At 41.9% G+C, this 23,144-nt stretch overlaps 3 protein-coding genes across 6 annotated transcripts; 1 reads left to right on the plus strand and 2 right to left on the minus strand.

The window, feature by feature from the left end:
• The first annotated feature begins 503 nt into the window (after positions 1-503).
• On the plus strand, positions 504-5,047 carry vtna (vitronectin a). The gene is made up of 8 exons (XM_020111097.2): positions 504-571; positions 775-894; positions 980-1,423; positions 1,531-1,670; positions 1,768-1,924; positions 2,050-2,202; positions 2,285-2,800; positions 4,176-5,047. Exons 1-8 carry the CDS (start codon positions 514-516, stop codon positions 4,292-4,294), a joined length of 1,707 nt encoding a protein of 568 aa, XP_019966656.2. The 5' UTR covers positions 504-513; the 3' UTR covers positions 4,295-5,047.
• On the minus strand, positions 4,525-13,029 carry scarf1 (scavenger receptor class F, member 1). Its single transcript, XM_069534659.1, has 11 exons — positions 12,539-13,029; positions 12,169-12,230; positions 11,899-12,000; positions 10,289-10,829; positions 9,986-10,204; positions 9,195-9,323; positions 8,254-8,360; positions 7,979-8,090; positions 7,581-7,705; positions 6,884-7,021; positions 4,525-6,769 (listed from the first exon to the last, which is right to left on the minus strand). The coding sequence occupies exons 1-11, from the start codon at positions 12,637-12,639 to the stop codon at positions 5,664-5,666; spliced, it is 2,742 nt and encodes a 913-aa protein (XP_069390760.1). The 5' UTR covers positions 12,640-13,029; the 3' UTR covers positions 4,525-5,663.
• Positions 13,030-13,184: 155 nt separating this feature from the next.
• On the minus strand, positions 13,185-22,876 carry rilp (Rab interacting lysosomal protein). 4 transcript variants are annotated; one of them, XM_069534663.1, is made up of 9 exons: positions 22,736-22,876; positions 22,145-22,547; positions 20,129-20,255; positions 18,397-18,518; positions 16,781-16,966; positions 16,210-16,379; positions 16,007-16,132; positions 15,808-15,909; positions 13,185-14,591 (listed from the first exon to the last, which is right to left on the minus strand). In XM_069534663.1, the coding sequence occupies exons 2-9, from the start codon at positions 22,499-22,501 to the stop codon at positions 14,462-14,464; spliced, it is 1,320 nt and encodes a 439-aa protein (XP_069390764.1). In that variant the 5' UTR covers positions 22,502-22,547; positions 22,736-22,876; the 3' UTR covers positions 13,185-14,461. The 4 variants fall into 4 exon arrangements, with proteins under 4 accessions (XP_069390764.1, XP_019943523.2, XP_019943524.2 ...); XM_020087964.2 differs by having other exon boundaries at positions 20,129-20,258; XM_020087965.2 differs by lacking the exon at positions 22,736-22,876 and having other exon boundaries at positions 22,145-22,722.
• Positions 22,877-23,144: the final 268 nt, after the last annotated feature.

Below are 23,144 nucleotides of genomic sequence, written 5' to 3' on the forward strand. Positions count from 1 at the left end.
ACCATACCTTCGTTAAACTTTTTTTACCAACTTAAAAAGACTATTTAGTTTGGAGGACACAGATGAATTAAGTTTGTTCAAAGTAAAGTTAACAGGTTATAGGCCTACTATCACAATTTTTAATTTAAATTAATTAAATTAATTTGTGTGTTATCAATATTTTTTAAGTTGTTGAATAATTTACTTTTGCAAATGTAAAGTTCACAATAGTCATTGCAATACATGATATATGAAAACATCTTGAACCAAGTTGATTTTAAAATGAAAATGTAGTAAATCCCCAGTATAAGTTCAAAAGTTGAGCGTTTAACCTTTAACAGACGATCATGTGGCTCAAACTTTTGTTTCCTGCTGAGCTCTTTCTTTCTGTGTCTGTTTATTCAGTTGAAAAAGAGGTTTGCCAATGAGATTAGTAAACAAGGATGTGGGGTGACTGACACATGCTTCCAATGATTAGGAGCACACAGTCCGTCATTACTTTGTCATTCTGTCCTCACACACAGCAGAGGCAACATGAGGCTGCGGGTCGTCCTGCTGCTCGCTCTGCTCGCTCACTCCTTTGCTGCTGAAGGTAAGTACAACATTTAAAATCTTATTTATAGCAAACAAAGTACAATTAGTCACAAACACTTTTGTTAATAAAGAGTAATAGTCCCATGAGCTTTATTATCCAAAGAATGACATTCATTACTTCAGAAGAAGAATACAGAGGACGCAGTATAAAAAACACATAAAGTAAGATACAGTTTTCTTTTACTTTCATCTTGTGTTAAGAATCATGTATGGATCGCTGTGAGAATGGCTTCGACTCTCAGAGGAGCTGTCAGTGTGACTCCATGTGCAAGTACTACAAGAGCTGCTGCTATGACTTCGAGGTGACCTGTGGGATGATGAGTAAGAAACCTCTCTGCTTTGTTTGTTCAAATAATACAGTTTTAAAACTACATACAGTCATCAGTCATTTTCATCCTCCCTTCAGCTCGTGGAGACACGTTTTCGTTTCCAGAGGATGCTGATGAAGATGAGGAGTTTGTGGGCACCACCCCTTCCCCCAGACATTCAGCACAGTCTTTTATCACAGCTGGTCATCCGCTGAAAACCATGCGTCCACCCGTCTCTGACTTCAGACCACAGCAGCTTCCAGAATCCACACTAGACATGAACAAACCACCACGACTGATGGACCCCATATTTCAGAGAGTCCCCATCAGACAGCAGACACCCGCCTCAAACACTGTCCTCCCTACACAGAAGGTCCCCTTCACAACTGAACCCCCTGAGATTAATACAGCAACTCAAACGACCACTGTACCCGTCACTACCCGCACCACTGAAGCCCCTGACCCAGACGCTGAGGTCTGCAGTGGAAGGCCTTTTGACTCTTTCATGCAGCTTAAAAATGGCTCCATCTTTGCCTTCAGAGGTGAGTTACTGGTACTACAACCCTATAATACTCAAATGTCGTGATCTGATATTTAAAGAGCAAACCTGCGGTTTAAAGTAGGATTCTTACCAATGTGTGTTTACTAGGGGACTACTTTTTTGAACTGGACCAGAAGTCGGTTGTGCCTGGTTATCCAAAGCTCATCAAGGATGTGTGGGGCATCAACGGGCCAATCGATGCTGCTTTCACCCGCGTCAACTGTCAAGGGAAGACCTACATCTTCAGGGTGGGGACAGAGAAAATGATCTTTTATCAATTTCACTTGATATCAGTATATCAGACAACCAAATATTACTGTTTTAATGCTTGAAAACTTTAAACAGGGTAACAAGTACTGGAGGTTTGATAGTGGCGTACTGGACGAAGACTATCCTCGAGATATCAGCGTGGGATTTGACAAAATTCCCGATCACGTGGACGCAGCATTTGCCCTCCCGTCCTCAGGTCATCATGGACGAGAGAGAGTCTATTTTTTCAAAGGTGGGGCCAAATATTCCTGAAATCTAGATATTTGGTTATTGAACACATGATACTGTTGAAAATCAAACACAACATACATGTCAAAAGTCCTTAAAATGTTTGTGGCCTCTTGTTGGCTTCTCCAGGGGATCAGTATTACATGTATGAGTTTTTGCACCAGCCGTCTCATGAGGAGTGCATCACTATGTCTGAGAGGTCTCCGTCCACGCTGTTCAGAAGCTACACTGACGTATACTACAACGCCTATGAAAGTTTCTTCAGCGAGCTTTTCTCTGACTGTGAGTTGTGAATCACTCATGTGTGTTTGGATTTGAGGCACATGTCATGTTCACAGCTTTATGTTTTTCCAACCTTCTTTAGTGCCTGAGCATCATAGCAATCACCACTTCATTGACAAAGACTGGAAGGGCCTCAAGTCTCCGGTGGATGCTGCCATGGCAGGAAGGATCTATGTGACTCCCTGGAGGTCATCACGCCGCGACGGCTATGGCCAGGACCAGCAGTGGGATCAGCAGTACAGACGGCAGTGGGATCAGCAGAACAGACAACAGTGGGATCAGCAGAACAGACAACAGTGGGATCAGCAGTACAGACGACAGTGGGGTCGCAGGAGGCAAAACCGTTCACCCGGCTGGGGCTCCATGGGTGAGCAGGGCATGAACATGGGTCAGGACTTCGCTACCAGGGGGATGGAAATGGGTCTGAAGTTGGCAGAGAAGAGGATGGAAATGGAGGAGCGGCTTGGACGAGGCTGGGACATAGAGTGGGGACAGGAAGGGGACCGATACCCGCAGAACAACAGACGCAATTATGACTCCAGGCACTTGGAGAGAGCGAGGAGATTGCCCATTCAGAGCGTCTACTTCTTTAAAGGAGGTAAGTCATCAGAGGAACGTGTCATTAGCAGAGAAATCCAGGTCTGGAATAATCAGACAGAACAGTTAAATATTTATTCACTTAACCTTTAGACTCATTACCACGGTGGATGTCTACAATCCATGAGAAAACAATTAGGCCTTCTGCTCATGATTATAACCATTATTGGTTAACTAACTGCTTCGTCCTTGAAATTTCAAAATGTCAGTTAATCGAGTGCCCAACCGTTCACCTGGTTGAACGAGTACCCTGTGTTCAGAGACTTGAGTTGTCCCGCAGCAGCCACATGTTCAGTTCCGACCCTCAGTTGCATGTCTTCCCTGTTCTTGCCCACCTTCACACTTAAGTGTCCAAAACAGATATATTTAATTTATCAGTGACATAAAACTGAGGGAACCAACTAAACGTACTGATAACTATTTGTTTTTGCATGTGGTTTCATAAGGGGACTGTTGGGCCTTGGCAGAGCATCTGAGTGCCATTCTAATTGTTTAATAAATTACTTTCGTTTATACTGACAGAATATGATAAGCTGTCCACAACATGTCCCATGAGTTTTTGCTACTAGCGTGTAATTAAAGCCTCATGGGATCTGTAATCAAATCAAATCCAATTTTACTTTATCAGTTGAATGAGGATATTAATTTGGTCAAAGTTGCACAGAAACCATGTGAAGAAAGATAATAAAGCAAAAGCTGTATGTTGTCATATCATCACCCTCCCTCCATACCAATGAAATCAGAATCCCTCTTTCTGAGTCACACACACAATCCCCCATGCATAAGTAGCTTTGACCAAAAATCAGAGATAAAAGGTGAAATAATGTAAACGGTACGTGGTCAATGTGGTCAAAAAATAACCTCTGCGTTATCTCTGTGTATGTTCAAAGTGCAAGGTGATCGAAACAGTAGAAGGTTCCCATGTAACCCCAAGAACCTTATTTCAGCTTTGTTGAGTTAGAGCCACAGACGTCAGCTGACAGACAAGAGAGGAACTCAGTAATTTCATCAAACTTTGAACCAGAAACTTGGCTCTGTCTCACCACGCCAGAGTTATTATAACTGGTTTCACATGCTGTGTATTAGTCCACATGACAAAGAAACAGATGCTTAAAATAACTTGAGTTTCCCTTTTACTCTCTGTTTTTGGGAATTGCTACTTCAACTTAACATGAAACAACCAGTGTTTCGATAAATGCTGATAGTGATGTCTTTATGAATATTAACTGAGTTTTGGATTCACAATGGGGACATGTCCAGTACAACTATTAGCAGCACTTAGACAGAAAAATTACAAAATTCATACTTTAACTCTTCAAACAAATTATGGATCCAGATGGAATTAATGATTGTCTTGTTTTGTGTGTTTTCTATAGATAAATACTACAGAGTGGACCTCAGCACCAAGAGAGTCGACCCTGCCGTTCCTCCATATCCCAGATCCATCGCCCAGTACTGGCTCGGCTGCTCAAAAACCAGCGGATCAGAGAAGTAGTGGTCCCAAATGTCTATATTGATATTTTTGTGTACGACAGAATCCAGATGGGCTGTGTTCACTGTGATATCTGTGTCAAACATGTTCAGTGTAACAAATAACTAGCTGCTCATTAACTTTAGAAAATATTGATCTGTGAAAGTCCTTGTTGTGGCCAAAGTTCAGCAGGCAGGTTTTCTGAACTCTGCAGGTCATCGGTTTACCTACTTTATCGAACACAACCGTTCTGATTAAAGAAAACCTATGTTTATTTGCAACAGTTAACAGGTTTAACATTTTATACATTCACAGCTTTTCATTTAAGTCTCCAGTGTCGTCATAGTTGAGGAGTGTGTTACAATACATCCATTCAAATACTCACACAGACACAGAATCACTTATGTTTTCTGAATCATGTATCTCAAATGTCAAAATGTTTATACTCTCATTATTAATTGTCAAGAAATATACAGTGATAGACATTTAAAACATTAATGGCAGGGAAGGAGGTGTCATAAATTTGATTAAGAGAAAAGAAAAACTCAGAATGTTCATGCTCAAGGACACAAATCATATTTACAACCACAGTTTTCTAACATTACTGATAAGCTTCAAAGAGTGAAATTGAACACAATAATGCACTGACAGAATGAACTAGGTAAATGTTGGTGGTTTTTGACTGACGTCTACAGGACATTCTGTTTACAGAGTCACGTTTGTTTGCATATTTACAGTCTGTTCTTAATTGTGTTTCAATAAAACAAGCAAATCTTATTCATTGTGTTCGCTTCAAAATTGCAACACATAATTCATTATACTGTGATCACATACATTTCTCCAGAATAGAAAAAGTGTTGCTTATATAAGCGTATGAATATGAGTTTATATAAGACTAGAAAAGCTCTCTATAAATACAACACATTTGTTCTTGTCCTTCTGTTACAATCCAGGAAGTAGGTGCTTGACATTCTCTCTCTAGGCTTAATGGTTTTCTCTTCTGGCAAAGGCCCAGATTTAACAGTACTTGTCCGTATTCACTTAACACAACACGGGTGCAAATTAAATAAAATATCATTCATTTGGTTTCCATATGACAATGGAGGTTGTGAATGCAACAAGTGGTTTTCTTAAAATTATCCAAGTTCCACACCTGAAACTCTTTAGTATTTGTGCTCTACCCTAACTATATATTTGTTAATGTTTATTCTATAGTCTCAATGCAAATGCTCGCCGCATGAATATCCTGATGTAAGCTGCACTTTTACATTACTGTTAAACATGATAACACCTTCATTCAAGAATCCATGGTCTGCTAACTGAAATTTACAGTAGTAAAAATAAATATACATCTGTTAGAATCAGTCCTGCTGATGCCGTGGTTAGTCAGAGGTCACAAGTGGTTAATCATGACATTTTCATAGCAAGGTTCATCATTCACACTGACCACTGCTCCTTCGTTGGTGATGACCTCTGTGAGACTCGCAGCGTCTCCTGACGGTCCTACAGTCAGGTAGTTGCTCTCGGTCTTTCCTGAACTGGAGCCCTCATCCTCAGCCCTCAGAACTGGCCCCGGGTCGCATGCAGCCAGCTCTGGCACGCTTTTCAAAATGGAGGACAGCGGTCGTTTGGGGGTGCCACTCTCTGATTGGGAAACATCACTACGGGCCACACTGTCAGAGGAGTTGTGAGAAGCATGCTTCCGTCTTATAGGTTTACAAATGGCGACCTCCCCTCCAGGTGGCTCTCCCCGCTCCCACACACTCGCCCTATCTCCAAGCTTCCGTCTGGGTGGTTTGGTGATCCCCTCGACTCCCTTGGATTTGGACTTGCCAGACTCCTGCTCTCTTTGTCTCTGAAGGCTGCCGAGTCTTCGCAGCATTGCTTGAACGGGGCCTTCCGAGCTTGTCTCTGAGACGGGTCTCCCTGCTTTACCCACTGTCACATACACTGTGGTGACTTTATTTAAAACCCCGGCCTGAGCATCACAGCCAGATGTTTGCGGCAGGTTCCCTTTATGTGCAGCTGTGTTGGACATGGTCCGTCTTCTTCCTGCTGAGCTTGGGACCTGTGAGGTGGCTCGGGATGGGGTTTTGTCTACTTCCTGGTCCCATGCCTCACAGCTTGACTCCTGGTTGTCTGTAGCCTGCTCATCCACTTCCTCTTCCTTGTCCTCACCCTCTGCTGCATCCTCATCCCCAGGTCTAGCAGCACCTCCCTGACTTTGAAGGGCAGAGAGCATCAAAACCCCCCAGGTGGATTTGGGTTTGTTGCGAGGGAGAGCGCCAGGGTCTTGAGCGGAGCCACGCCGCTCCTTGGGGCTGAAGCGGGTGCCCTCTGCGAAAGAGACAGATGGCCGCTTTGACTTGGCGATGCTGGAGGTGCGAGGGATGTTGAAGGGTGAGGTGATGTCCTCGCTGCTGAAGCCTGATGGGTCCAGGAACATGTTACACTTTGAGCTCATCTCATGGAACTCGCCGCCTGCCACGGCTGGGATGTCTGTCAAAGAGACGTCCAGAATGGAGGAGATAAATGGGAAGTACATCAGTTCTTCTTCTTCTCGCCAACAAAAGAGGGCAAGTAAAGTTTAGTTAAGAGTATCCCTGCTCCTACCTTCTCTTGGAGGCACACAGTAGAGAGCTTCACCCTCCTCCTCATCACTGTCAAAGGACGACCCCTCCGTCACCCAGCCAGAGGATGGAGGCTCAATGAAGCTGTGGTTGAAGGTCAGCTCTGGGTCATGGTGAGATACTGTGTGTGGCATGAAAATAGATTAAATAATATAGAGGGTAATGTTAGTCGAATCCATACAGGGCTTATCTAAATGGGGCTTTACCTGTGAGATTTAATACAGCAGGACTTTTTGGCCAAGCTCCCAAGTTTAGACAGTTATATTTTCAGCATGGGCTCAAATACTAAATTCTTCCTACATATGTTTCACAAATGTTGATAATAACACAGCGGTGGGGACATTTTTTTTATTAAATCCAGACACATTTAAAAATATCGATTTTAAGAAATTTCTAAGAAGCATAACTCAGGAATTACTGTTTGTATTTTAGTCTCAGGAGCAAAGTGGGGAGGTCTGACACATTTTCAACAACTGAGGGCTGTGACCATCAAAAAAGAGGTGAGCTAATGATAAACAGTTGAGTAACTGGTTTAGCAAATTAAACTTTCATATTTTACGTCACTCTACCCTTCAGCAACTTATGTATTAATAACAACATGAGTTCATAATTCATGAATTGTCCTGTGCTATGCTGTCCTTCTGAACATGTACAGCTTTGAATGAAGGTGTATTACTGACCGGTGACACGAGGCAGACCAGAGGACCAGCTAGAGATACATGGCAGAGCAGCACTGATGTTTGCCAGGACGCTGTAGACGTGATATTTCATCCGAACAGACAAACCCCCTTCAGCCACAGCCGCCCTAGGAGAAAAGTTTATAAAGTGCAAGTTTCACACAATAGCACAGTGCCACAGCTAAATTTGTGTTGATTGTAAAAATACAGTAAAAATGTTTTTTTACTTTTGTACATTTTAGAAAAAACAAAGCTTCTGCTGTCACTGAACATCTGTACAGTAAACCTGCATCCTCGGTTATATGTATGTGCTACTCAAGTAGAATCAGCTGTGCTTGGAGTGGAGCATTGTGTAAAGACATCTGTGACGGAATGATTTAAAGAGTGAGTGAGGTACAGACCTGTCTTTGCTGTCAACAGGGCCTCCTCCACAACACAAACAACAGCACAGCACAGCTAACAGCAACAGGAGCAAAGGGACCAACACTCCTGCTAGTACAGCACTCCTGCCACCTGACACACACAAACACACACACATACACACACACACACAACTCAAAAAACATCCCTTGAGGCTCATAGATGAATTGATGGATGGACAAATGGTCAAATGGACGGATGGTCAAATGGATGAACGGATGGATGGATGGTCAAATGGAGGGATGGATGGGCGTACTGTTGGGGCAGACTCCAGTGACTGGGTGGCAGCGGACCCCCTCAGCACAGTCACACACAGAGGAGCAGTTGAGGCCGAACTGCAGATCAGAGCAGCTGCTGTTACAGCTGGGAACAGCAGAGAATCACACAATTACATATAATCACCACAGCAAACAAACTAAAAACCTGCATACACAACTCAGTAAAAATACTGTGATGACTCATAAACACTGACTTCATAGAGAGGAAAACTAAAGCAACCATTACAGTGGTTCTGCATGTTTTCACCAAGTAACCTGAAATGTTATATGCTTGACAATAACATTACTGCCAACTACTATGTTTAAATTATTTAGATTATACCACTGGTTGGTTTGAAAACTCCCCTCATTCAGGCTTGAGAATAAGAATTGAAGTTCACATTTTGAACAGTCTCCTCTGGGTTTGAGTTCATGCTTCTAACTGTATTACCATGCGACAGTAATGTAACCTACATTAGGTTGCCATACAAATTGAATTATAGTGGCTAATGGGTCAAATCAAGTACGCCTTAATAAGGCTCAAACAGTCTAGACTAGCTAACAAAGGCAACTACAGAAACCTGGAGCTGAGAGATAAATTAAAGTTCAAAATTTGAAAGCGTCTTGTGTGTAACAGATGTACGTGTTGAAAAATCTTGACTTCATGCTTTAAGTTGATTATACTGCTGAACAATCTATGTTTCAACAATGTTAAAGCATCTAAGCTGAGCTAGGTAGCTTCGCTTTTAGTCTTTCGCAGGGCTTGTTTGTGTGTGTGTGTGTGTGTGTGTGTGTGTGTGTGTGTGTGTGTGTGTGTGTGTGTGTGTGTGTGTGTGTGTGTGTGTGTGTGTGTGTGTGTGTGTGTGTGTGTGTGTGTGCATGTTTGAAGTGACACTATAACCCTGTCCAAAGCAAACACAGACGCTTCTCTAACTCTCACCTCTCTCCCTGAAAGCCTGCCTGACAGACACATCTTCCTGTCACGTGATGGCAGTTACCATGGATACAAGGGCTGCACAGGAAGCTGCAGGAGTCTCCGAACGTCCTGTCAGGGCAGGCCTCCTCACACCTAAGCGACAGAGAACAGATAGCAAAGACACTTTAAATAAACGGACTCAACTTTAATAGATATTGTTCCACACTCGCTCTCATTTCATTTTCATGGTCTATAAAAAGTACACATGCTTTCCACTGGCTGCTTTTGAAATGTGAAGATCCATGCAAAGACATAATTATTCTCAACGAAAACAAACAACGATCATAGTGTTGTTTTTACATGTACGAAAGCAAAATAAATACACAAGATAGAAAAGTTCATACTCTTCACAATCCACCTCACAGGAAGTTATTTGAATTGACATTATCAAGTTAATACTTCCATGGGGAGATAATCCAATCCATCAATCACATTTGATCAATAAATAGAAATGCAGTTACCAGAAGCTAGAGGTTGGTTGCTTTTAGCAGGTTCAGCTGCTTGTCAGGAAACTTAAAGTATTTCATAACAACTACATAATAACTATAACATCAGCCTTTCTTGGAAACAGCAATGTAGTTGGTATTTGGGGAATTATTCCAAAGGTTTCCAGGAGATAAGGTGAAAAATACAGGAACTTTACCAGAATCTGTGATTCATTGGTCTGAAACATGAAAAATCCACCAAAAACCTTTAGTGTAACTTAAACACAGTCTGGTCACACATGCTCACATATGCTAAACGTGTGTGCACACCTGGATCCTGTCCATCCGTGGTCACACCTCCAACAATTTCCTGTCTTTGGGTCACATGGTTCGTTGTTCCTGCAACGTGGACACTTCTCCTGGCAGCCGTCACCGTAAAAACCGGACGGGCACGGGCGGTCGCACTGTGTACCGTTCCAGCCGGGTTCACAGGCGGCGCAGGCCCCGTCAGTGGCAGAGCAGAGCTGGTTGTCCTTACAGTAACCACAGCTGAGGACAGACCAGACAGGGTTTACCAGTAAATCCTGCAAGCTCAAGATCATAGAAACACACATATCTAACTTTTACACATACCTCATTTTACACCCACTGCCATACTTTCCAGATTCACAGGGCTGGTTACAGGTGGCACCCTGGTACCCCAGGTGGCACAGGCACTCCCCATTACTAGGGTCACAGCTGCCGTGTGTGAGGTCACAGTTACATCGCCGGTCACAGCTGGGTCCCCACCAGCCTGCCTCACACTCACACACACCAGTTCTCTCATTACACATCGACAGGTAGCAGTTGCAGGTGACGGGACATTTCAGCCCCCAGTGTCCTCTCCGGCACTGACAGCGGCCTGTTAGCTGGTCGCACCCGGGACCCACAGAGCCGTTGCTGACGCACTGGCACGGTTTGGAGCAGGTTTGCGTCCACCAGCCTTCGTCGCAGGTGCAGTTCCCATGGACGGGGTGGCAGTGGCCACGGCGGGTGCATTTGCAGGGGTACTGGCACAGTGGACCCCAGCGGTTTGGGTTGCAGGTGCATTCACCTGTGACGGGGTTACATCGGCCGTGTGGATGGCACCGACACACCTGGCGACAGTCTGACGCCCAGAACTCAGGAGGACAGCCTGATGACAAACAAACAAACAAACAAACATACAATTAAATTAAAATACTGAACATACACACTGGTTATAATACACACTGATACTGTACATACACACTAGTATGTACATATACACTAATACTGTTAATATATGATAGAATTAAAAATACACACAAATACAGCTGCAGATACTTACTAAAACTGTGTAACCACTGCATGAAGTGGGAGAATCTAACATTTACATCATCACATTTACTGCTTAAGGAGACATTTTCCCTCTAGTCTCAAAATTGGTTTCTCTTTTAATGATGTATAGTATAGATGTACTAATACTATTTTTATTTTCATTTAAGTATCAATTCAGCTCAAAACAGTGCTTCCTGCTTGTATGCACATTATTATAATAGCTCATAATCGAACTAATACTAAAGTAAAAATCAATTTATTAATATATCATTCAGGGGCTGAATAAATGCATTTACATTTGAAACTTTAAGTACATCAAGTTGATAATACCTGTATACTTTTAAAAGGATTTCCAATTTAGATCTATTTGTTATTTAGTATTTTTTTTATTGTTGTATTGGTCATTTCCCTTAAAGGTCCAGTGTGTACGGTTTAGGTGAAAAGGAACTATTGTCAGAAATTTAATGTAGAATAATCCTCATGATATTTTCACGAGTTTGCTTGATCTAAGTTGTATGGATTGTTGTTTTCTTTACCATAGAATTAACCTTTTGTATTTAGAAACTTTATACCATGTTTTTTACTGTCGTCCAAGCTGGACAAACTAAAACCTTTTGAGTTTTCATCAGAAGTGAAGTTCACCACAGGTTCTCTTTCATGTTGGGAAGGGGAGGGTGAAATGAGGAGTATGCAGCTGCAACATGAAAGTTCACCTCTAGATGTCACTAAATTCTACACACTGAACCTTTAAGATAAAGCTCTGAACACTTCTTTCTGGGTACCTATAAGAAACTACCAATATTAGTTTGAAAAAACTAGATCATCAACGTTTTTGATCTTTAGTGTAGTTTAATAAAAAAACCTTTTTAAACACACGCATCAATCTGCTGTTTAATGTAACTCACGTGTTTTGCAGTGAGCTCCGTAGTAGCCAGGTGGGCAACGACACACTCCAGGATATGCACAGATCTCATCCTTTAGACAGGCCTGCTCACCCTCACACACAGCTATACACACACACACACACACACACACACACACACACACACACACACACACACACACACACATATATATAACATATTAGTGAATGAGCAACAAGGACGTATAATGGAGGCAACATGGAGGCAGTAAAATTATTATTTCTACTTTCTATCAGAACAGTAAAAACTCACGTATAGTGCACTCGTTTCCCTCTTGACGCCATCCAGTGCAACAGACAAGGGCGGAGGGGTCTCTGAAAATGTAGGAAATAACTGAAACAGCCTTACAATTGAGACAGACAAAAAAATCCCAGTAGCCAAAGTGATAGCCACGTATTATGAGAAAAAGAAGATATGTAAAAAATCAGTTTGCATTTTAACAAAGGTCAAAGTTGAACACATCCTTATAATGAGAAAAACATTGATGGCAGTAAAATGTGTGACAGGAACAGCTCTTATATCCTGATTTCAAAGGGATGTCAACATATTTTGGTCACAAGCTTCTTCTAAACCAAAAAGTGAAGAGTCCACAGGTGTGATTGAAGGTGAAGTTTCACTCTACCTGATACTGCGGCACACGTTCTTCCCAGCAGGGTCCAGTGTGTGTGAGGATGACGACCAGCAGCAGAGCAGAACACTCAGAGCTGTGAGGACAATCTTCATCTCCACGCCAGACCACAAACCTGGAGCCGAATATCTTTCTCGTCTGAATGTCCAGTCTGTTCCTGATTTCTGTCTGTCCTCCCAGTTTGTTCTCCTTCCAGTCAGAGCACAATAAGAGGCAGCTGTATCTCTCTGTCCGCCCTCCACCCTTCCCTCCTTCCCCTGCTCCCCCTCTTTCTCTCCTGTGAGTCGTCTTGCAGCTTCAGTGTAGCCAGAGAGGCCGAAGCCCCCAGGTTTCCTCTTCCCATTTCCTGGGGAAGTCAGAGCCACTTCCTTCTATTCAGCCAGACTCAGAGCTTTTTAAAGATGGTTGAACACTAACACACAAAACACGCCACACACACACACACACACACCCCTGATGTTCACTCTTTTTCCCCAGAGTCTGACGTTTACAGTCTTCCTGGAGATGATGAAGAAAGCCTCACTGCTCCTTATAAGTCACGTCAGTCTTGTAAGTCAGTACAAAGATGGTCACATGATCAAACTACAATGACCCTCAATGGAGTTCTACAGTCTCCTTATGAAACCACATTTAAAATCACCAAATCCAGATTTTTATTTGGATCTGCACCAGTTGCAAACACTCATAAATAACTGCTCAGGTCAACATTTTTTTAATCAAGTTCAATTCATTATTTTATGAGAAATCAAGAAATGTGTCTTAAAACTTCCCGAATACATTTCTGAATATTTTTAAAGAAACTTTGGAAAAAATGGATTGAGACCATTTTTTCTTTTCAATACCAGTGTGTTAAATGGATTTTATTTAAGTTTGAAATATCAGGGTCACAGAAAATCCACATTTTGAATTTTTTTTGTCACATTTTCAATAAAGTTCAAATAGAAACTAAAATCTTAAATAAGCTTCGTCACCACACAATTTCATTATAAAGATACTTACAAAAATAGATTCCAAACAGTAATGAATGAAAACATGGTGTGATTTGCAGGTCATACATTGTCTCTGTATAAACACAACACCACTGGTCTGTGAGCAGTGTTATATTCAGACATTAGCACAGGCGTGAGATTACAGTGTTCAGATATTTTATGTTAATTGTCAGTTAATGTTGGAGAGAAAAGAAATCCCCACGTCTACTCTCATTTCCACACGGAAGTGCACAACTTCCTTAAACGGTAACCAGTCCACACAGGCCGGTACAGCAGCCAAATTAAGAAAATATAGTATACATGTTAAGGCTTATTCAGAATGCACCCACTGCTGGAAGAGTCTAGTACTGCAACTTCAAAGTGCTTAAAATCATGAAAAATATATGAGTAAATATTATTATTAGTTAAAAAAGGAAACAATACCCTCTTGTGGATTAGAGGTGCACTTAAAATACTGGTTTTCAGATTTACTAGTGGGGTTAGCTTTATTTCAGAATATATACTTTTGAAATTTTGTGTCTTTGGTTTTAGTTTAACTTGAAAAAATATAATTATCTGATCATTAAAAAAAATTACCAACAATAAAACAATGAAAAAAACATTATTTGTATCAATACATAAATCATATAAAAGGAAGCTGTGGTGAGTTCAAAGTTTCCCTTAATACTGTGGTACACCGAGCTGTTTATACTGTAGTTAAACAGTGTGACTCATATTTATGACCTCTGGGAAAATAAGGGAGCAAAGGTTAATGAGGATTAAAAACATTCTGTCTTCATGCTCACATAGTGCTTTTTGTGTTGCACACACTTGGCCTACACTGAGAGAACCTCCTGACCTCTCTACTGAGGAAAGACCAGACGAAGAGGTTGGGACCAAAAGGAGATAGGGCGTCAGGACTCGTAGGATGTCAGGTTCAGTACTGGGCTCAGGAGGACGTTCGCTGCTCCGTCTCATCATCGGTGGCCTCTGAGTCTCCGATGATCTCCCAGCCAGAGGCGGAGTTGCTCATGTGGGTGGGGCTACGGCCGGCGCCCGACCGCGTCAGAAAGCCAAAGCTGCAGAGTAGAGAGTAGAAAAAACAGGCCTGAGGTCAGATCTGCAGACGGGGATTAAAGCTAAATATAGAGCAGCACTGATGAGGATCCCTGCACTGTGACAGCAGACAGAGATAAAACCGAGGCTTTGATTCACAGATATCTGTTGTTTTTCTGATTCACCTTTAACACAAGCTGTACAGCGCTTCAGTTAGAGTTTAATTAAACATCATCTATAGTGTCTAATGTCTACATGTGTCTCAGAGGTTTGGTGCTGAAGTGATAACTCTATTTCAGATTACCTAAAGCAGAACTTTCAGCCCTAATAATCATTTCTATTATAATAATTCAATTATATTCAACTGGCTAATTAAGTCAAGCAGACTCATAACACATCCAAACTCAGCTGTATTTTCAGACCAGACAACATTACTCACATTTTATGCTTAATTCAGTTGAGAGGTTTCCCCCTCACCCAGACTCAAACAGACTTTCTCATAGATACTGTGGGAAGTTAAGATCAGTCTCAGCTACAACCCAGTTCGTTCTTTATCAGCTGAAACTGTTTAATCTCTTCTGTCTAAACAATTTCACATTTCTAAGAAAACAGACTTAATCTAAGGCTAAAATCATGAACACATGTCAACACATTAAATCTACTGAGTTGATTTGCTGAATCTAAGGACTCAAATCACATGTCAGACGTTTATCTTTCTCTCTCCATGTCCATTTCCTCTTCCCCTCCCACATTACAGCCTCACATGATTTGTATGTTGCAGATGACTGTTTCCTGAAGATCAGATTTAAATTCAGATATTGTGAAACGAAGGGGACTGACAGTAGCCAGATTCACTGGGTAAAATGTTCAGCTAGCAGGTAAAAGGGACAGATTGAAGGCTCCGTGACTCTGTGCACAGCCGGTTTTGCAACATGGGAAAGTCATTTAGGCTGAGTTTCAAAACCTACTCTCTCTCTCTGCTTCACATCAGGACATTTGTTTTGGAACTCAGTCAGTGGCATTGTGCAAATACTGACTTGCTTCCCAATGGACACATTTTAAGCACACACAAGAAGGTTTTGACTTTGTAATTGAGATAAAAAGCATGACTTGATGCTTCATTTTGTCATCTTTTTGTTTTTTGTGTTGTTTTTTTAAAGTTTTGCATCCTTTAAAAACATCATTAACATGCACGTCTGAGCAGTGAAGTGCAGCAGCGCAGGTCGAAGTTGTACTCACAGGTTTCGGATGCGTGATTCAGCTGGTTTGTCAGTGTCAGTGTCCACTCGTGCACCGTCTACTTGTGTCTGGCCGAAGAGAGAGCTCCTCTCCTCCTCATCACTGGAGAGAGAAAATAACAACTGTGAATAAAACTAAACCTTCTCTTCTGAACACCTAAACTGCCCCGTCATTTTGTGTTGTGTTTGTTGAGAGAGACCTGCTGCTGCACTCGTTCACAGAAATTCCGAGCATCTTGGCCTTGATGAGCTTTCTCCTTTTTTTGATGGCTGAGCGGACGGCTTCTAAGAGGAAACCCGGACACCTCTCCTCATTCAGGATCTCCCTGCAGAAACATCATTCACATGTCAAATCATAAGAAGACAATATTTGGTCCACACACACTGCGACAGGCGGACCTACCTTTGATAGTAGTTGAGCTCCTCCTGCACCAGGAACAGGTTGGTTTTGAGCTCGTTCCTCTCGAAAATGATGTCACGCACCTCCTTCTTGGTGAAGCACGGCTGATCGGGATCCTTCTGGTCACCGGTCGTCTTTTTCCTTGACTCGCGAGATGTTTGACTTGGACTGGACTGATGAGAAAACAAAGAGTCATTAGGTTGTCTTTATAAACTGCAGGAACCATGTCCTATCTTGAGTTTGTTAGGAGGAGGAGAACCAAGAGAACGAAGCCGATATATTTTGTCATGTTTGATTAAAGACACTGTCAATTTTAGATTTAACACATTTAGCTCTTTGTAGAATTAATGCTGAGCAGTTAAAATATATATAAGTCCACTCTTCAATTAAACATGTCCCTTATTATCTCCTATATTGCTTATATGTTTTGTAAATAATATACATTGTCCATGACGCAAAAATCTTTGAATTTGAGAAGCAAACCCACACAAGCATGGTGTTGTACATTACAGTGTTAACAGTTAAAATAACGTACTTCACTGGAAATGAAATGAAAAGAAGGACAGAAACATACAGGGCTGTTGCTGTTGGCTCTGTCCAGTTGTGCTTGGAGGTTTTCTATCTCTTTGCTCTTCTCTTTGAGATCGGTCTCCATGTCGGCCTTCCTCTCCACGGTGCTCTTCAGCTGAGCCTGCAGCACGTTCTGCTTGTGTCGCAGCTCTGCATTCATCTTCATGAAGCGGTCCAACTGCTCTTGGAGCTACACACACACACACACACACACACACACACACACGCACACACACACATATATACACCTTAACAAAATATTCTTAATATCAGGTGGATTTTCCTGGTTAAATAAAGGAAGTCCCAGCAAGTAGACCAAATAAATAGGTTTGAAATCTAACAGCTTCAATATTTCCAGCCAGGTATAAATATAAAATCAACATGCCAATGTTTGACCAAAAACACAATCTGCATCAGCCAAAAACAAACAAAAAACACTGCAGGAGAGTGGGTTGAAAATGTGTCCATGCTTGGGATTTGGACCTTAAGTCTGGGGGAGGGAGAAGAGTCAGAATGAAACCACACAACGTCAAGACAAGAGCAACATTCATTTCGAGGATGAAAAAAATTCTCGGCATCCAATAGAGCCAACAGAGGAACTAGTTTATTTGACCGTGAGTTGTTTTTCTCAGTCTTTTTAAAAGTTAAACGTCAACAAATGCACACCCAGTTATGACTGCTATTTAAATCATGTGGTACACATGCCTTGACATATTTAAAGACACGTGCAAACACTCACACCAGAGCGCACACACACACACACTCTGCAGTCATGTGGGGAGTAAACTCTGCTCAGACGTGTCTAAAGTGCAGCATAACTCTTAACTAGTAACTATGTGGATAATCCCTGCTGACTGTTAACTTTCTGGTTGTTTACTGCAGTGGCCACCACATGATTTAACTTCTCTTCTGACTTTATATATGTACAAATATTACAAAATGTATAACCTTAGCATGATAGAGATTAAAAAAAGGCCATTGTATCTGTTTGGAAAGTAAAAGAGTCTTTAAGGAGAGAGAACCTTTGAAGCCACAGTCATAAACATCATGTTGTTTGTGTGTTCATGTGTTAAAGGTGCAGCAGCTCTATTTCTCTGTCTCTCTCTCTGGTCTGAAACCTAGTGCTAACAAATGTTTTCATCTGCCTTTGTCTGTTACTTGGGATTACGCAAAAAAATACGCATTGGATTACCACTAAACTTGGTGCAAGGATAGTTTACAGGTCCAGAGAGATCTGGATCAGAGGCCAGATCCAGGGATTTTTTTTTCACTTTCTTAAACATTGTGAGATAGGGTGTGTCTATTCTAATTTATGAAAAATCTGACATGCTTAGGGGCTATGGTATCAAAGAGTGTTTTGAAATTTCTTGTGGAGCCAAATTAAAATCTGGAACTAGTGGATTTAAATGTGGTTTAATAAGGTTGTCAGCCACTGTATTTGAAATCTGAAACAAGCCCCATCGTGTCACTGAGAAACATAATGTAGCCTCAGCTTACAAGGGTTGTTGTTGGGCCTTGGTGGAGGTATGCGCTCTACTGAGTGTCATTCTAGCAGAGAGAATGTGTCAACATGCAAAGGCAGGGGAATCATCACACACACAAGCGTCTGTGTCTCCTTACCGCCTCCACCTCTTTGGAGATGGTGGTGATCTCCTGAGCCTTGGCCCTCAGCTCGTCCCTCTGCTTGTCCACCACCTGCTTCAGCTTCAGCATCACCTCTCGCTCCTGCCGCTGCACACGGTCTGACCATGGGAGAGAAAATAGCACCTTGACTGCATATGTGTTATGAAAGCACTTGGCAGGATATTTTCCATCTCAAGCCAAAGATAAGATCATAGTTATTCTGTAGCTTCTGAGAAAAGGGATAGAGTTGATTCATGAATCTGTGCACCTACTGAAAATTACATCAAAAACATGCGTAATCTATCAACAAATAGTCTTCACATAAAAGAACTTTATAATTGACAGGGGATACTAACTTAGAGGATCAGTTCACCCAAATGATAAAGCACATGGTATCTTTAAGAGCAGGTTATATTCAGGATCTTTTGGTTTTATGCCGTTCTTTATGCCATGAAACTGTTCCAGAGTCAATTGCAGGTAAATTAGGATAATTGCAGGAACAATTTTTTCTTTAAAAAGTTCAACACTTCATAGTGAGAATCTTATCTACAGTAGAAACAAAAACTGACACTTTTTCTTTGGAAAGAAATCTCACTGTTGTATTTTGTTTAATGCAAACATGCCACAGATTCCACACATTCCACTCTCCTCTATTGTATTGGTGAGGACTCAGAAATTGTGGATTTCTCAAATCCTGGGCAAATAGAACCAAAGCTATCCACAGCTCGATGCCATTCATGCCCAGATGTTTTCTGTGACCTACATAAATGGATTTGGACAAAAAAAGTGTCATGTTCTGTCGTCCCAAACTAAATTCTTCTACATAAACTAAAATAAACAGCAGCGCATGTGAACTGGGCTGGTTGAAGCACTGGAGCCTGATCTCAGTCACATTCATCAAATGAAATCAAATAACTAATTCACCTGCCACATGACTGCTTGTCAAATAACTCAAATTGCATGTTTTTCCTGTCAGCACAAGAAAACCGGAGCCACCATGATGACGCCCTTGTCTGGCTCACATTACTGTGGGGAGGTTTCTTCATGCTGAAATACATCAGAACTCTTTATCTAGCGTCCTCTGTATTTGCAAAGTAAGCACAGCCTCTCGTCCGAGTCCTCTCACACCTGTGAGAACTTCTGTTGCTTAATCTCCGAAAAATAACCACAAAACTGAAAGTGCAGCAACCAGTCTGACGGCTTTCAGCGTCCCTGTACGTGACTGTTAACCAACCATTTTGAATCTGTACTGTAATTGGTTGAGAAGATTTTTTTTTCCTGTTACATATGTTTGCATACCTGGACTAAAGCAAACTACATATTTAAACGGCCTTCAGGGTGATTTGCATCTTTAGAAAGACCAATAACAGACTTGGATAGGGGCAGGGGGATTTCTATGGATCACTGTGGCAAAATTACTAATCTGTTTAGAAAAATGTATGTTTGCACATAAGACTATGATAGCCACATTTATTCATTTTTTGAAAGTGACAGCCATCCTGAAAACATAGGGCCCCAAACATTTCCCCTTTTGAAATATATGTGATTCCCTCAGGGTAAGATTTCTCGGACTTCAAAAGTCATGTGAGGAATATTAACAACATGTAGTCGGAAGACTGAAAGGCTGCTTTTAGAAAGAAAAGAAATAAGTCTGTTGGAACTGATCTGGATTTAAAAAACCAGCATCATGCCTTACATTGGACTTTACTCATTTGATCCTCAGACATACCTTCATGTGCATAGCTGCCCTTCAGCCTGCTCTGCAGCTCCTCCCTGTCCTCCTGGAGCTGCTGCACCTGGACCTGCAGCTCCTCACACCTCCTGCTCCACTGCTGCTGCTCTTTCTGCTGCAGCTCCTGCTAAAGAGGATGAAAGACACACTGTAAAACCACAACATCAGAGACAGGATACCAAAGTTGTAAATAAATAAGATCAGAATTCTAGGTCAACTGTAAAAGCCTCTTGAGCATCCATGAATTTGCCTTCAGCTAAATGGGTCATTTCCAACAGGGTGTGTCATTAAACTGTTGAGTCATCACAAATGTTGTGTGGACCTCTGAATAACAACCACACCTCGTCTTTTACTTTCTCAACCGTGCTTATAACAGCACTGTCATGTCTGCAGCGTAATGGCACTAAAGAGTCAAGTGTGAGGTGCTATACATAATGAAAGATGAGTAGTAAATGAAGGTAGGTTAAATTATTTGCATAATTAGTTTAGCAGCTAGTTGAGTTAATCAATGTAATTCAAGAAATAACAGTGTTGCCTCTCAACAATGAAGCTCTTCTGTGTGTTAATAGTCCCATGACACATACAGAGTAATGACTGTGGGAGTAACTGCTGGTAATTCTATCACAGCACTGTTAACGTGGAACAAAAAATGAATTACTGATAACACTAATAACTGTTACTAATAACTTGTGTCCCTCTATTGGTGCTTTGAGTCTCTATTGTCAAGGCCGGCTGTGGCCCAGGAGGAAGAACTAGAAGGTTGGTGGTTCATCTCTCCCATGCTGAAGTGTCCACGGGCAAAAAGACACTGAACCCCTGCAGTAAATGTGTCAATGTTATGTGGTTACAGCTTCTTTAAGGGAACATTCTCTGATTTGTTTAGCCCCCTATAATAGTTGACTCAATACAATACTTTTACATTCGAGGACACAACTTTATGATTTAAAGGTCCAGTGTGTAAGATTTAGGTGAAAGGGAACTATTGGCAGAAATTTAATGTAGAATAATCCTTATGATGTTTTCACTAGTTCGTTTCATCTAAATTGTATGAATTGTAGTTTTCTTTACCCCAGAAAAGGCCCTTTATATTTAAATACTTTATATTTACATGGAGGGGGTCCTCTCTATGGAGGCTGCCATGTTTTTTACATTAGTCCAGACTGGACAAACTAAACATCTTCTTATGATAATTAAAGGCTGCCACAGGTTCTTTTTCATGTTTGGAAGGAGAGGGTGAGGTGAGGGGGGTTCAGCTGCAACATGCAACTTCAACACTACACATCACAAAATTCTACACACTGTACCTTTAAGAAAATGGGGTGACTTTTTTTCAATATGTTTTACAGTTTATTGGCCAAAGGACAATCCCATTAACTGAGATAAAATAACAGTTTGGTAAATAGTAAGTGAGTCAATATTTATAATGATTTGTTCATAATCGTCAGTGGTTGTCAAACTGCGGTTGTCTTGGAGACACAGGGGAGCAGCTGGTAATAGCAGGTTGGGGCAAATGTCAGGGGACACATATAGAACAGATGACTCCAGATAATATCCAGGTTCACACTATCCTGATTACACATATAACATAAAGCATGAAGTTATTATGTATAACTCGTGTCTGTATCTTTAATGTTTTTACTGTATTCAGAAGGCGTTGCCTCTCAACTCTGGCCTTGGTTATAAGTTTTAAGAAACAACCCAAAACCTTTTTCTATGATCTCACTTTTGATTGTCTTTATTTCTTACTTCTTTTTATACCTTTTGCTCGTTTTATGCTTTTTTCCTAAGTCTTTGTTTTACTGCTAACGTGTTCTTATTGAGCTATCTAATGTCACGTCTCTGGGTTTATTGTAAAGCACTTTGAGCTGTATAAATAAAATGTTTTATTGTTATTATTAATAATGTCACAGAAGAACCATGGCGCTGTTTAGTTCCACAGCTCTAACACAGAGTGGCTGGGACAGTGTTTCCAGACTGCAGGGAGGATCTCACAGCTACATGTCCGTGTCTCACCCGTGTCTCATGTCTGTCCTCCTCGCTGCTGTTGTCTTTACCACCTCCACGCTTCCTGTGCTGCTGCAGCTGCTGCTGCTGGAGCTGGATGGCCTCGAAGGTCTTCAGTAGCTCCTCTTCCTTCAGCTTGTGAGAGAGGTTCCTCGACGCGAAGCTCTCCAGCAGCTCCAGCACCTTCACGATCCTCGGCACCAGCCCCAGGACGCTCTCTTTCCCGTACCCGTCGATGAGCCTCTCCACCTCGGCGCCGATCAGCTTGGCGATCTCGTACACGTCGTCCAGCGTCAGCGCCGAGCAGGACTTGTCGAAGCAGCTCTCCGTGGGGCCGGTGTCCCGCTGAGCTTCGTGCGCCTCCATGTCCTCCTGTTTGTCCGATATCGAAAGCGACAGGGGCTCTTCAGCGCTGCATGTCAGTCACACGGAATAAAAGCATGTCAAAGTGAAGTTGAAACCGGTTTCTGTTGCGCATGGCTGAGTCGACATCCGAAAGTGACCTGCTCCCCTTCCGACGACACGTCATGCACGAACCTGCTGAGGTCACAACAACACAGCCCACATGAAAAAAAACACACAAGAACATCGAGTACTCACGATCCACTGTACTACAAGGCAGCACAGTCCAGGGCGGTAGACCTGCAGCCTGCATACTCCCCGCAGGATCCTCCTCCTTCTCTGTCCAATGTAATGTGAGCACACACACGCATAACAACATGTAAACGCTCTCCTGCCAAGTCGAGCATAGTAACGCAGGCAGCAGAGCTTGAACACTGGATTTCCTCTGCAGATCTGCAGTCACAAGTGTTGACTTATAGCTGCCCAATAAATGTCAAATTATAAACTAAGGAAGTTGTGAGGGGGAAGAAACTACACTTTGCTCTGAGTGAAGAGGGAAGCAAGCTGAAACCTGTTCCCCAGTACTGTCAAAATAAATATCCACATAGAATAACACTTCACTTCTCACCACACATGTATTTGACATTATAGATAGTACTAAGGGGAA

The sequence above is a fragment of the Paralichthys olivaceus genome, chromosome 11 (assembly GCF_024713975.1).
Source record: "Paralichthys olivaceus isolate ysfri-2021 chromosome 11, ASM2471397v2, whole genome shotgun sequence".
NCBI lineage: Eukaryota > Metazoa > Chordata > Actinopteri > Pleuronectiformes > Paralichthyidae > Paralichthys > Paralichthys olivaceus.

Bases quoted from the DNA above. Each gene is read 5' to 3' on its own strand.
- vtna (XM_020111097.2), top strand. From the start codon at position 514: ATGAGGCTGCGGGTCGTCCTGCTGCTCGCTCTGCTCGCTCACTCCTTT. The intron at 572-774 runs GTAAGTACAACA...TCTTGTGTTAAG, and splicing joins TCACTCCTTTGCTGCTGAAG to AATCATGTATGGATCGCTGT. The intron at 2,801-4,175 runs GTAAGTCATCAG...TGTTTTCTATAG, and splicing joins CGTCTACTTCTTTAAAGGAG to ATAAATACTACAGAGTGGAC.
- scarf1 (XM_069534659.1), bottom strand. From the start codon at position 12,639: ATGAAGATTGTCCTCACAGCTCTGAGTGTTCTGCTCTGCTGCTGGTCG. The intron at 10,205-10,288 runs GTATGTGTAAAA...GTCTGTCCTCAG, and splicing joins GGCAGTGGGTGTAAAATGAG to CTGTGGTTACTGTAAGGACA. The intron at 8,091-8,253 runs GTACGCCCATCC...TGTGTGTGTCAG, and splicing joins CACTGGAGTCTGCCCCAACA to GTGGCAGGAGTGCTGTACTA.
- rilp (XM_020087964.2), bottom strand. From the start codon at position 22,501: ATGGAGGCGCACGAAGCTCAGCGGGACACCGGCCCCACGGAGAGCTGC. The intron at 16,133-16,209 runs GTAGGTCCGCCT...ATGTTTCTGCAG, and splicing joins GAGCTCAACTACTATCAAAG to GGAGATCCTGAATGAGGAGA. The intron at 14,592-15,807 runs GTGAGTACAACT...TCTACTCTGCAG, and splicing joins GAATCACGCATCCGAAACCT to CTTTGGCTTTCTGACGCGGT.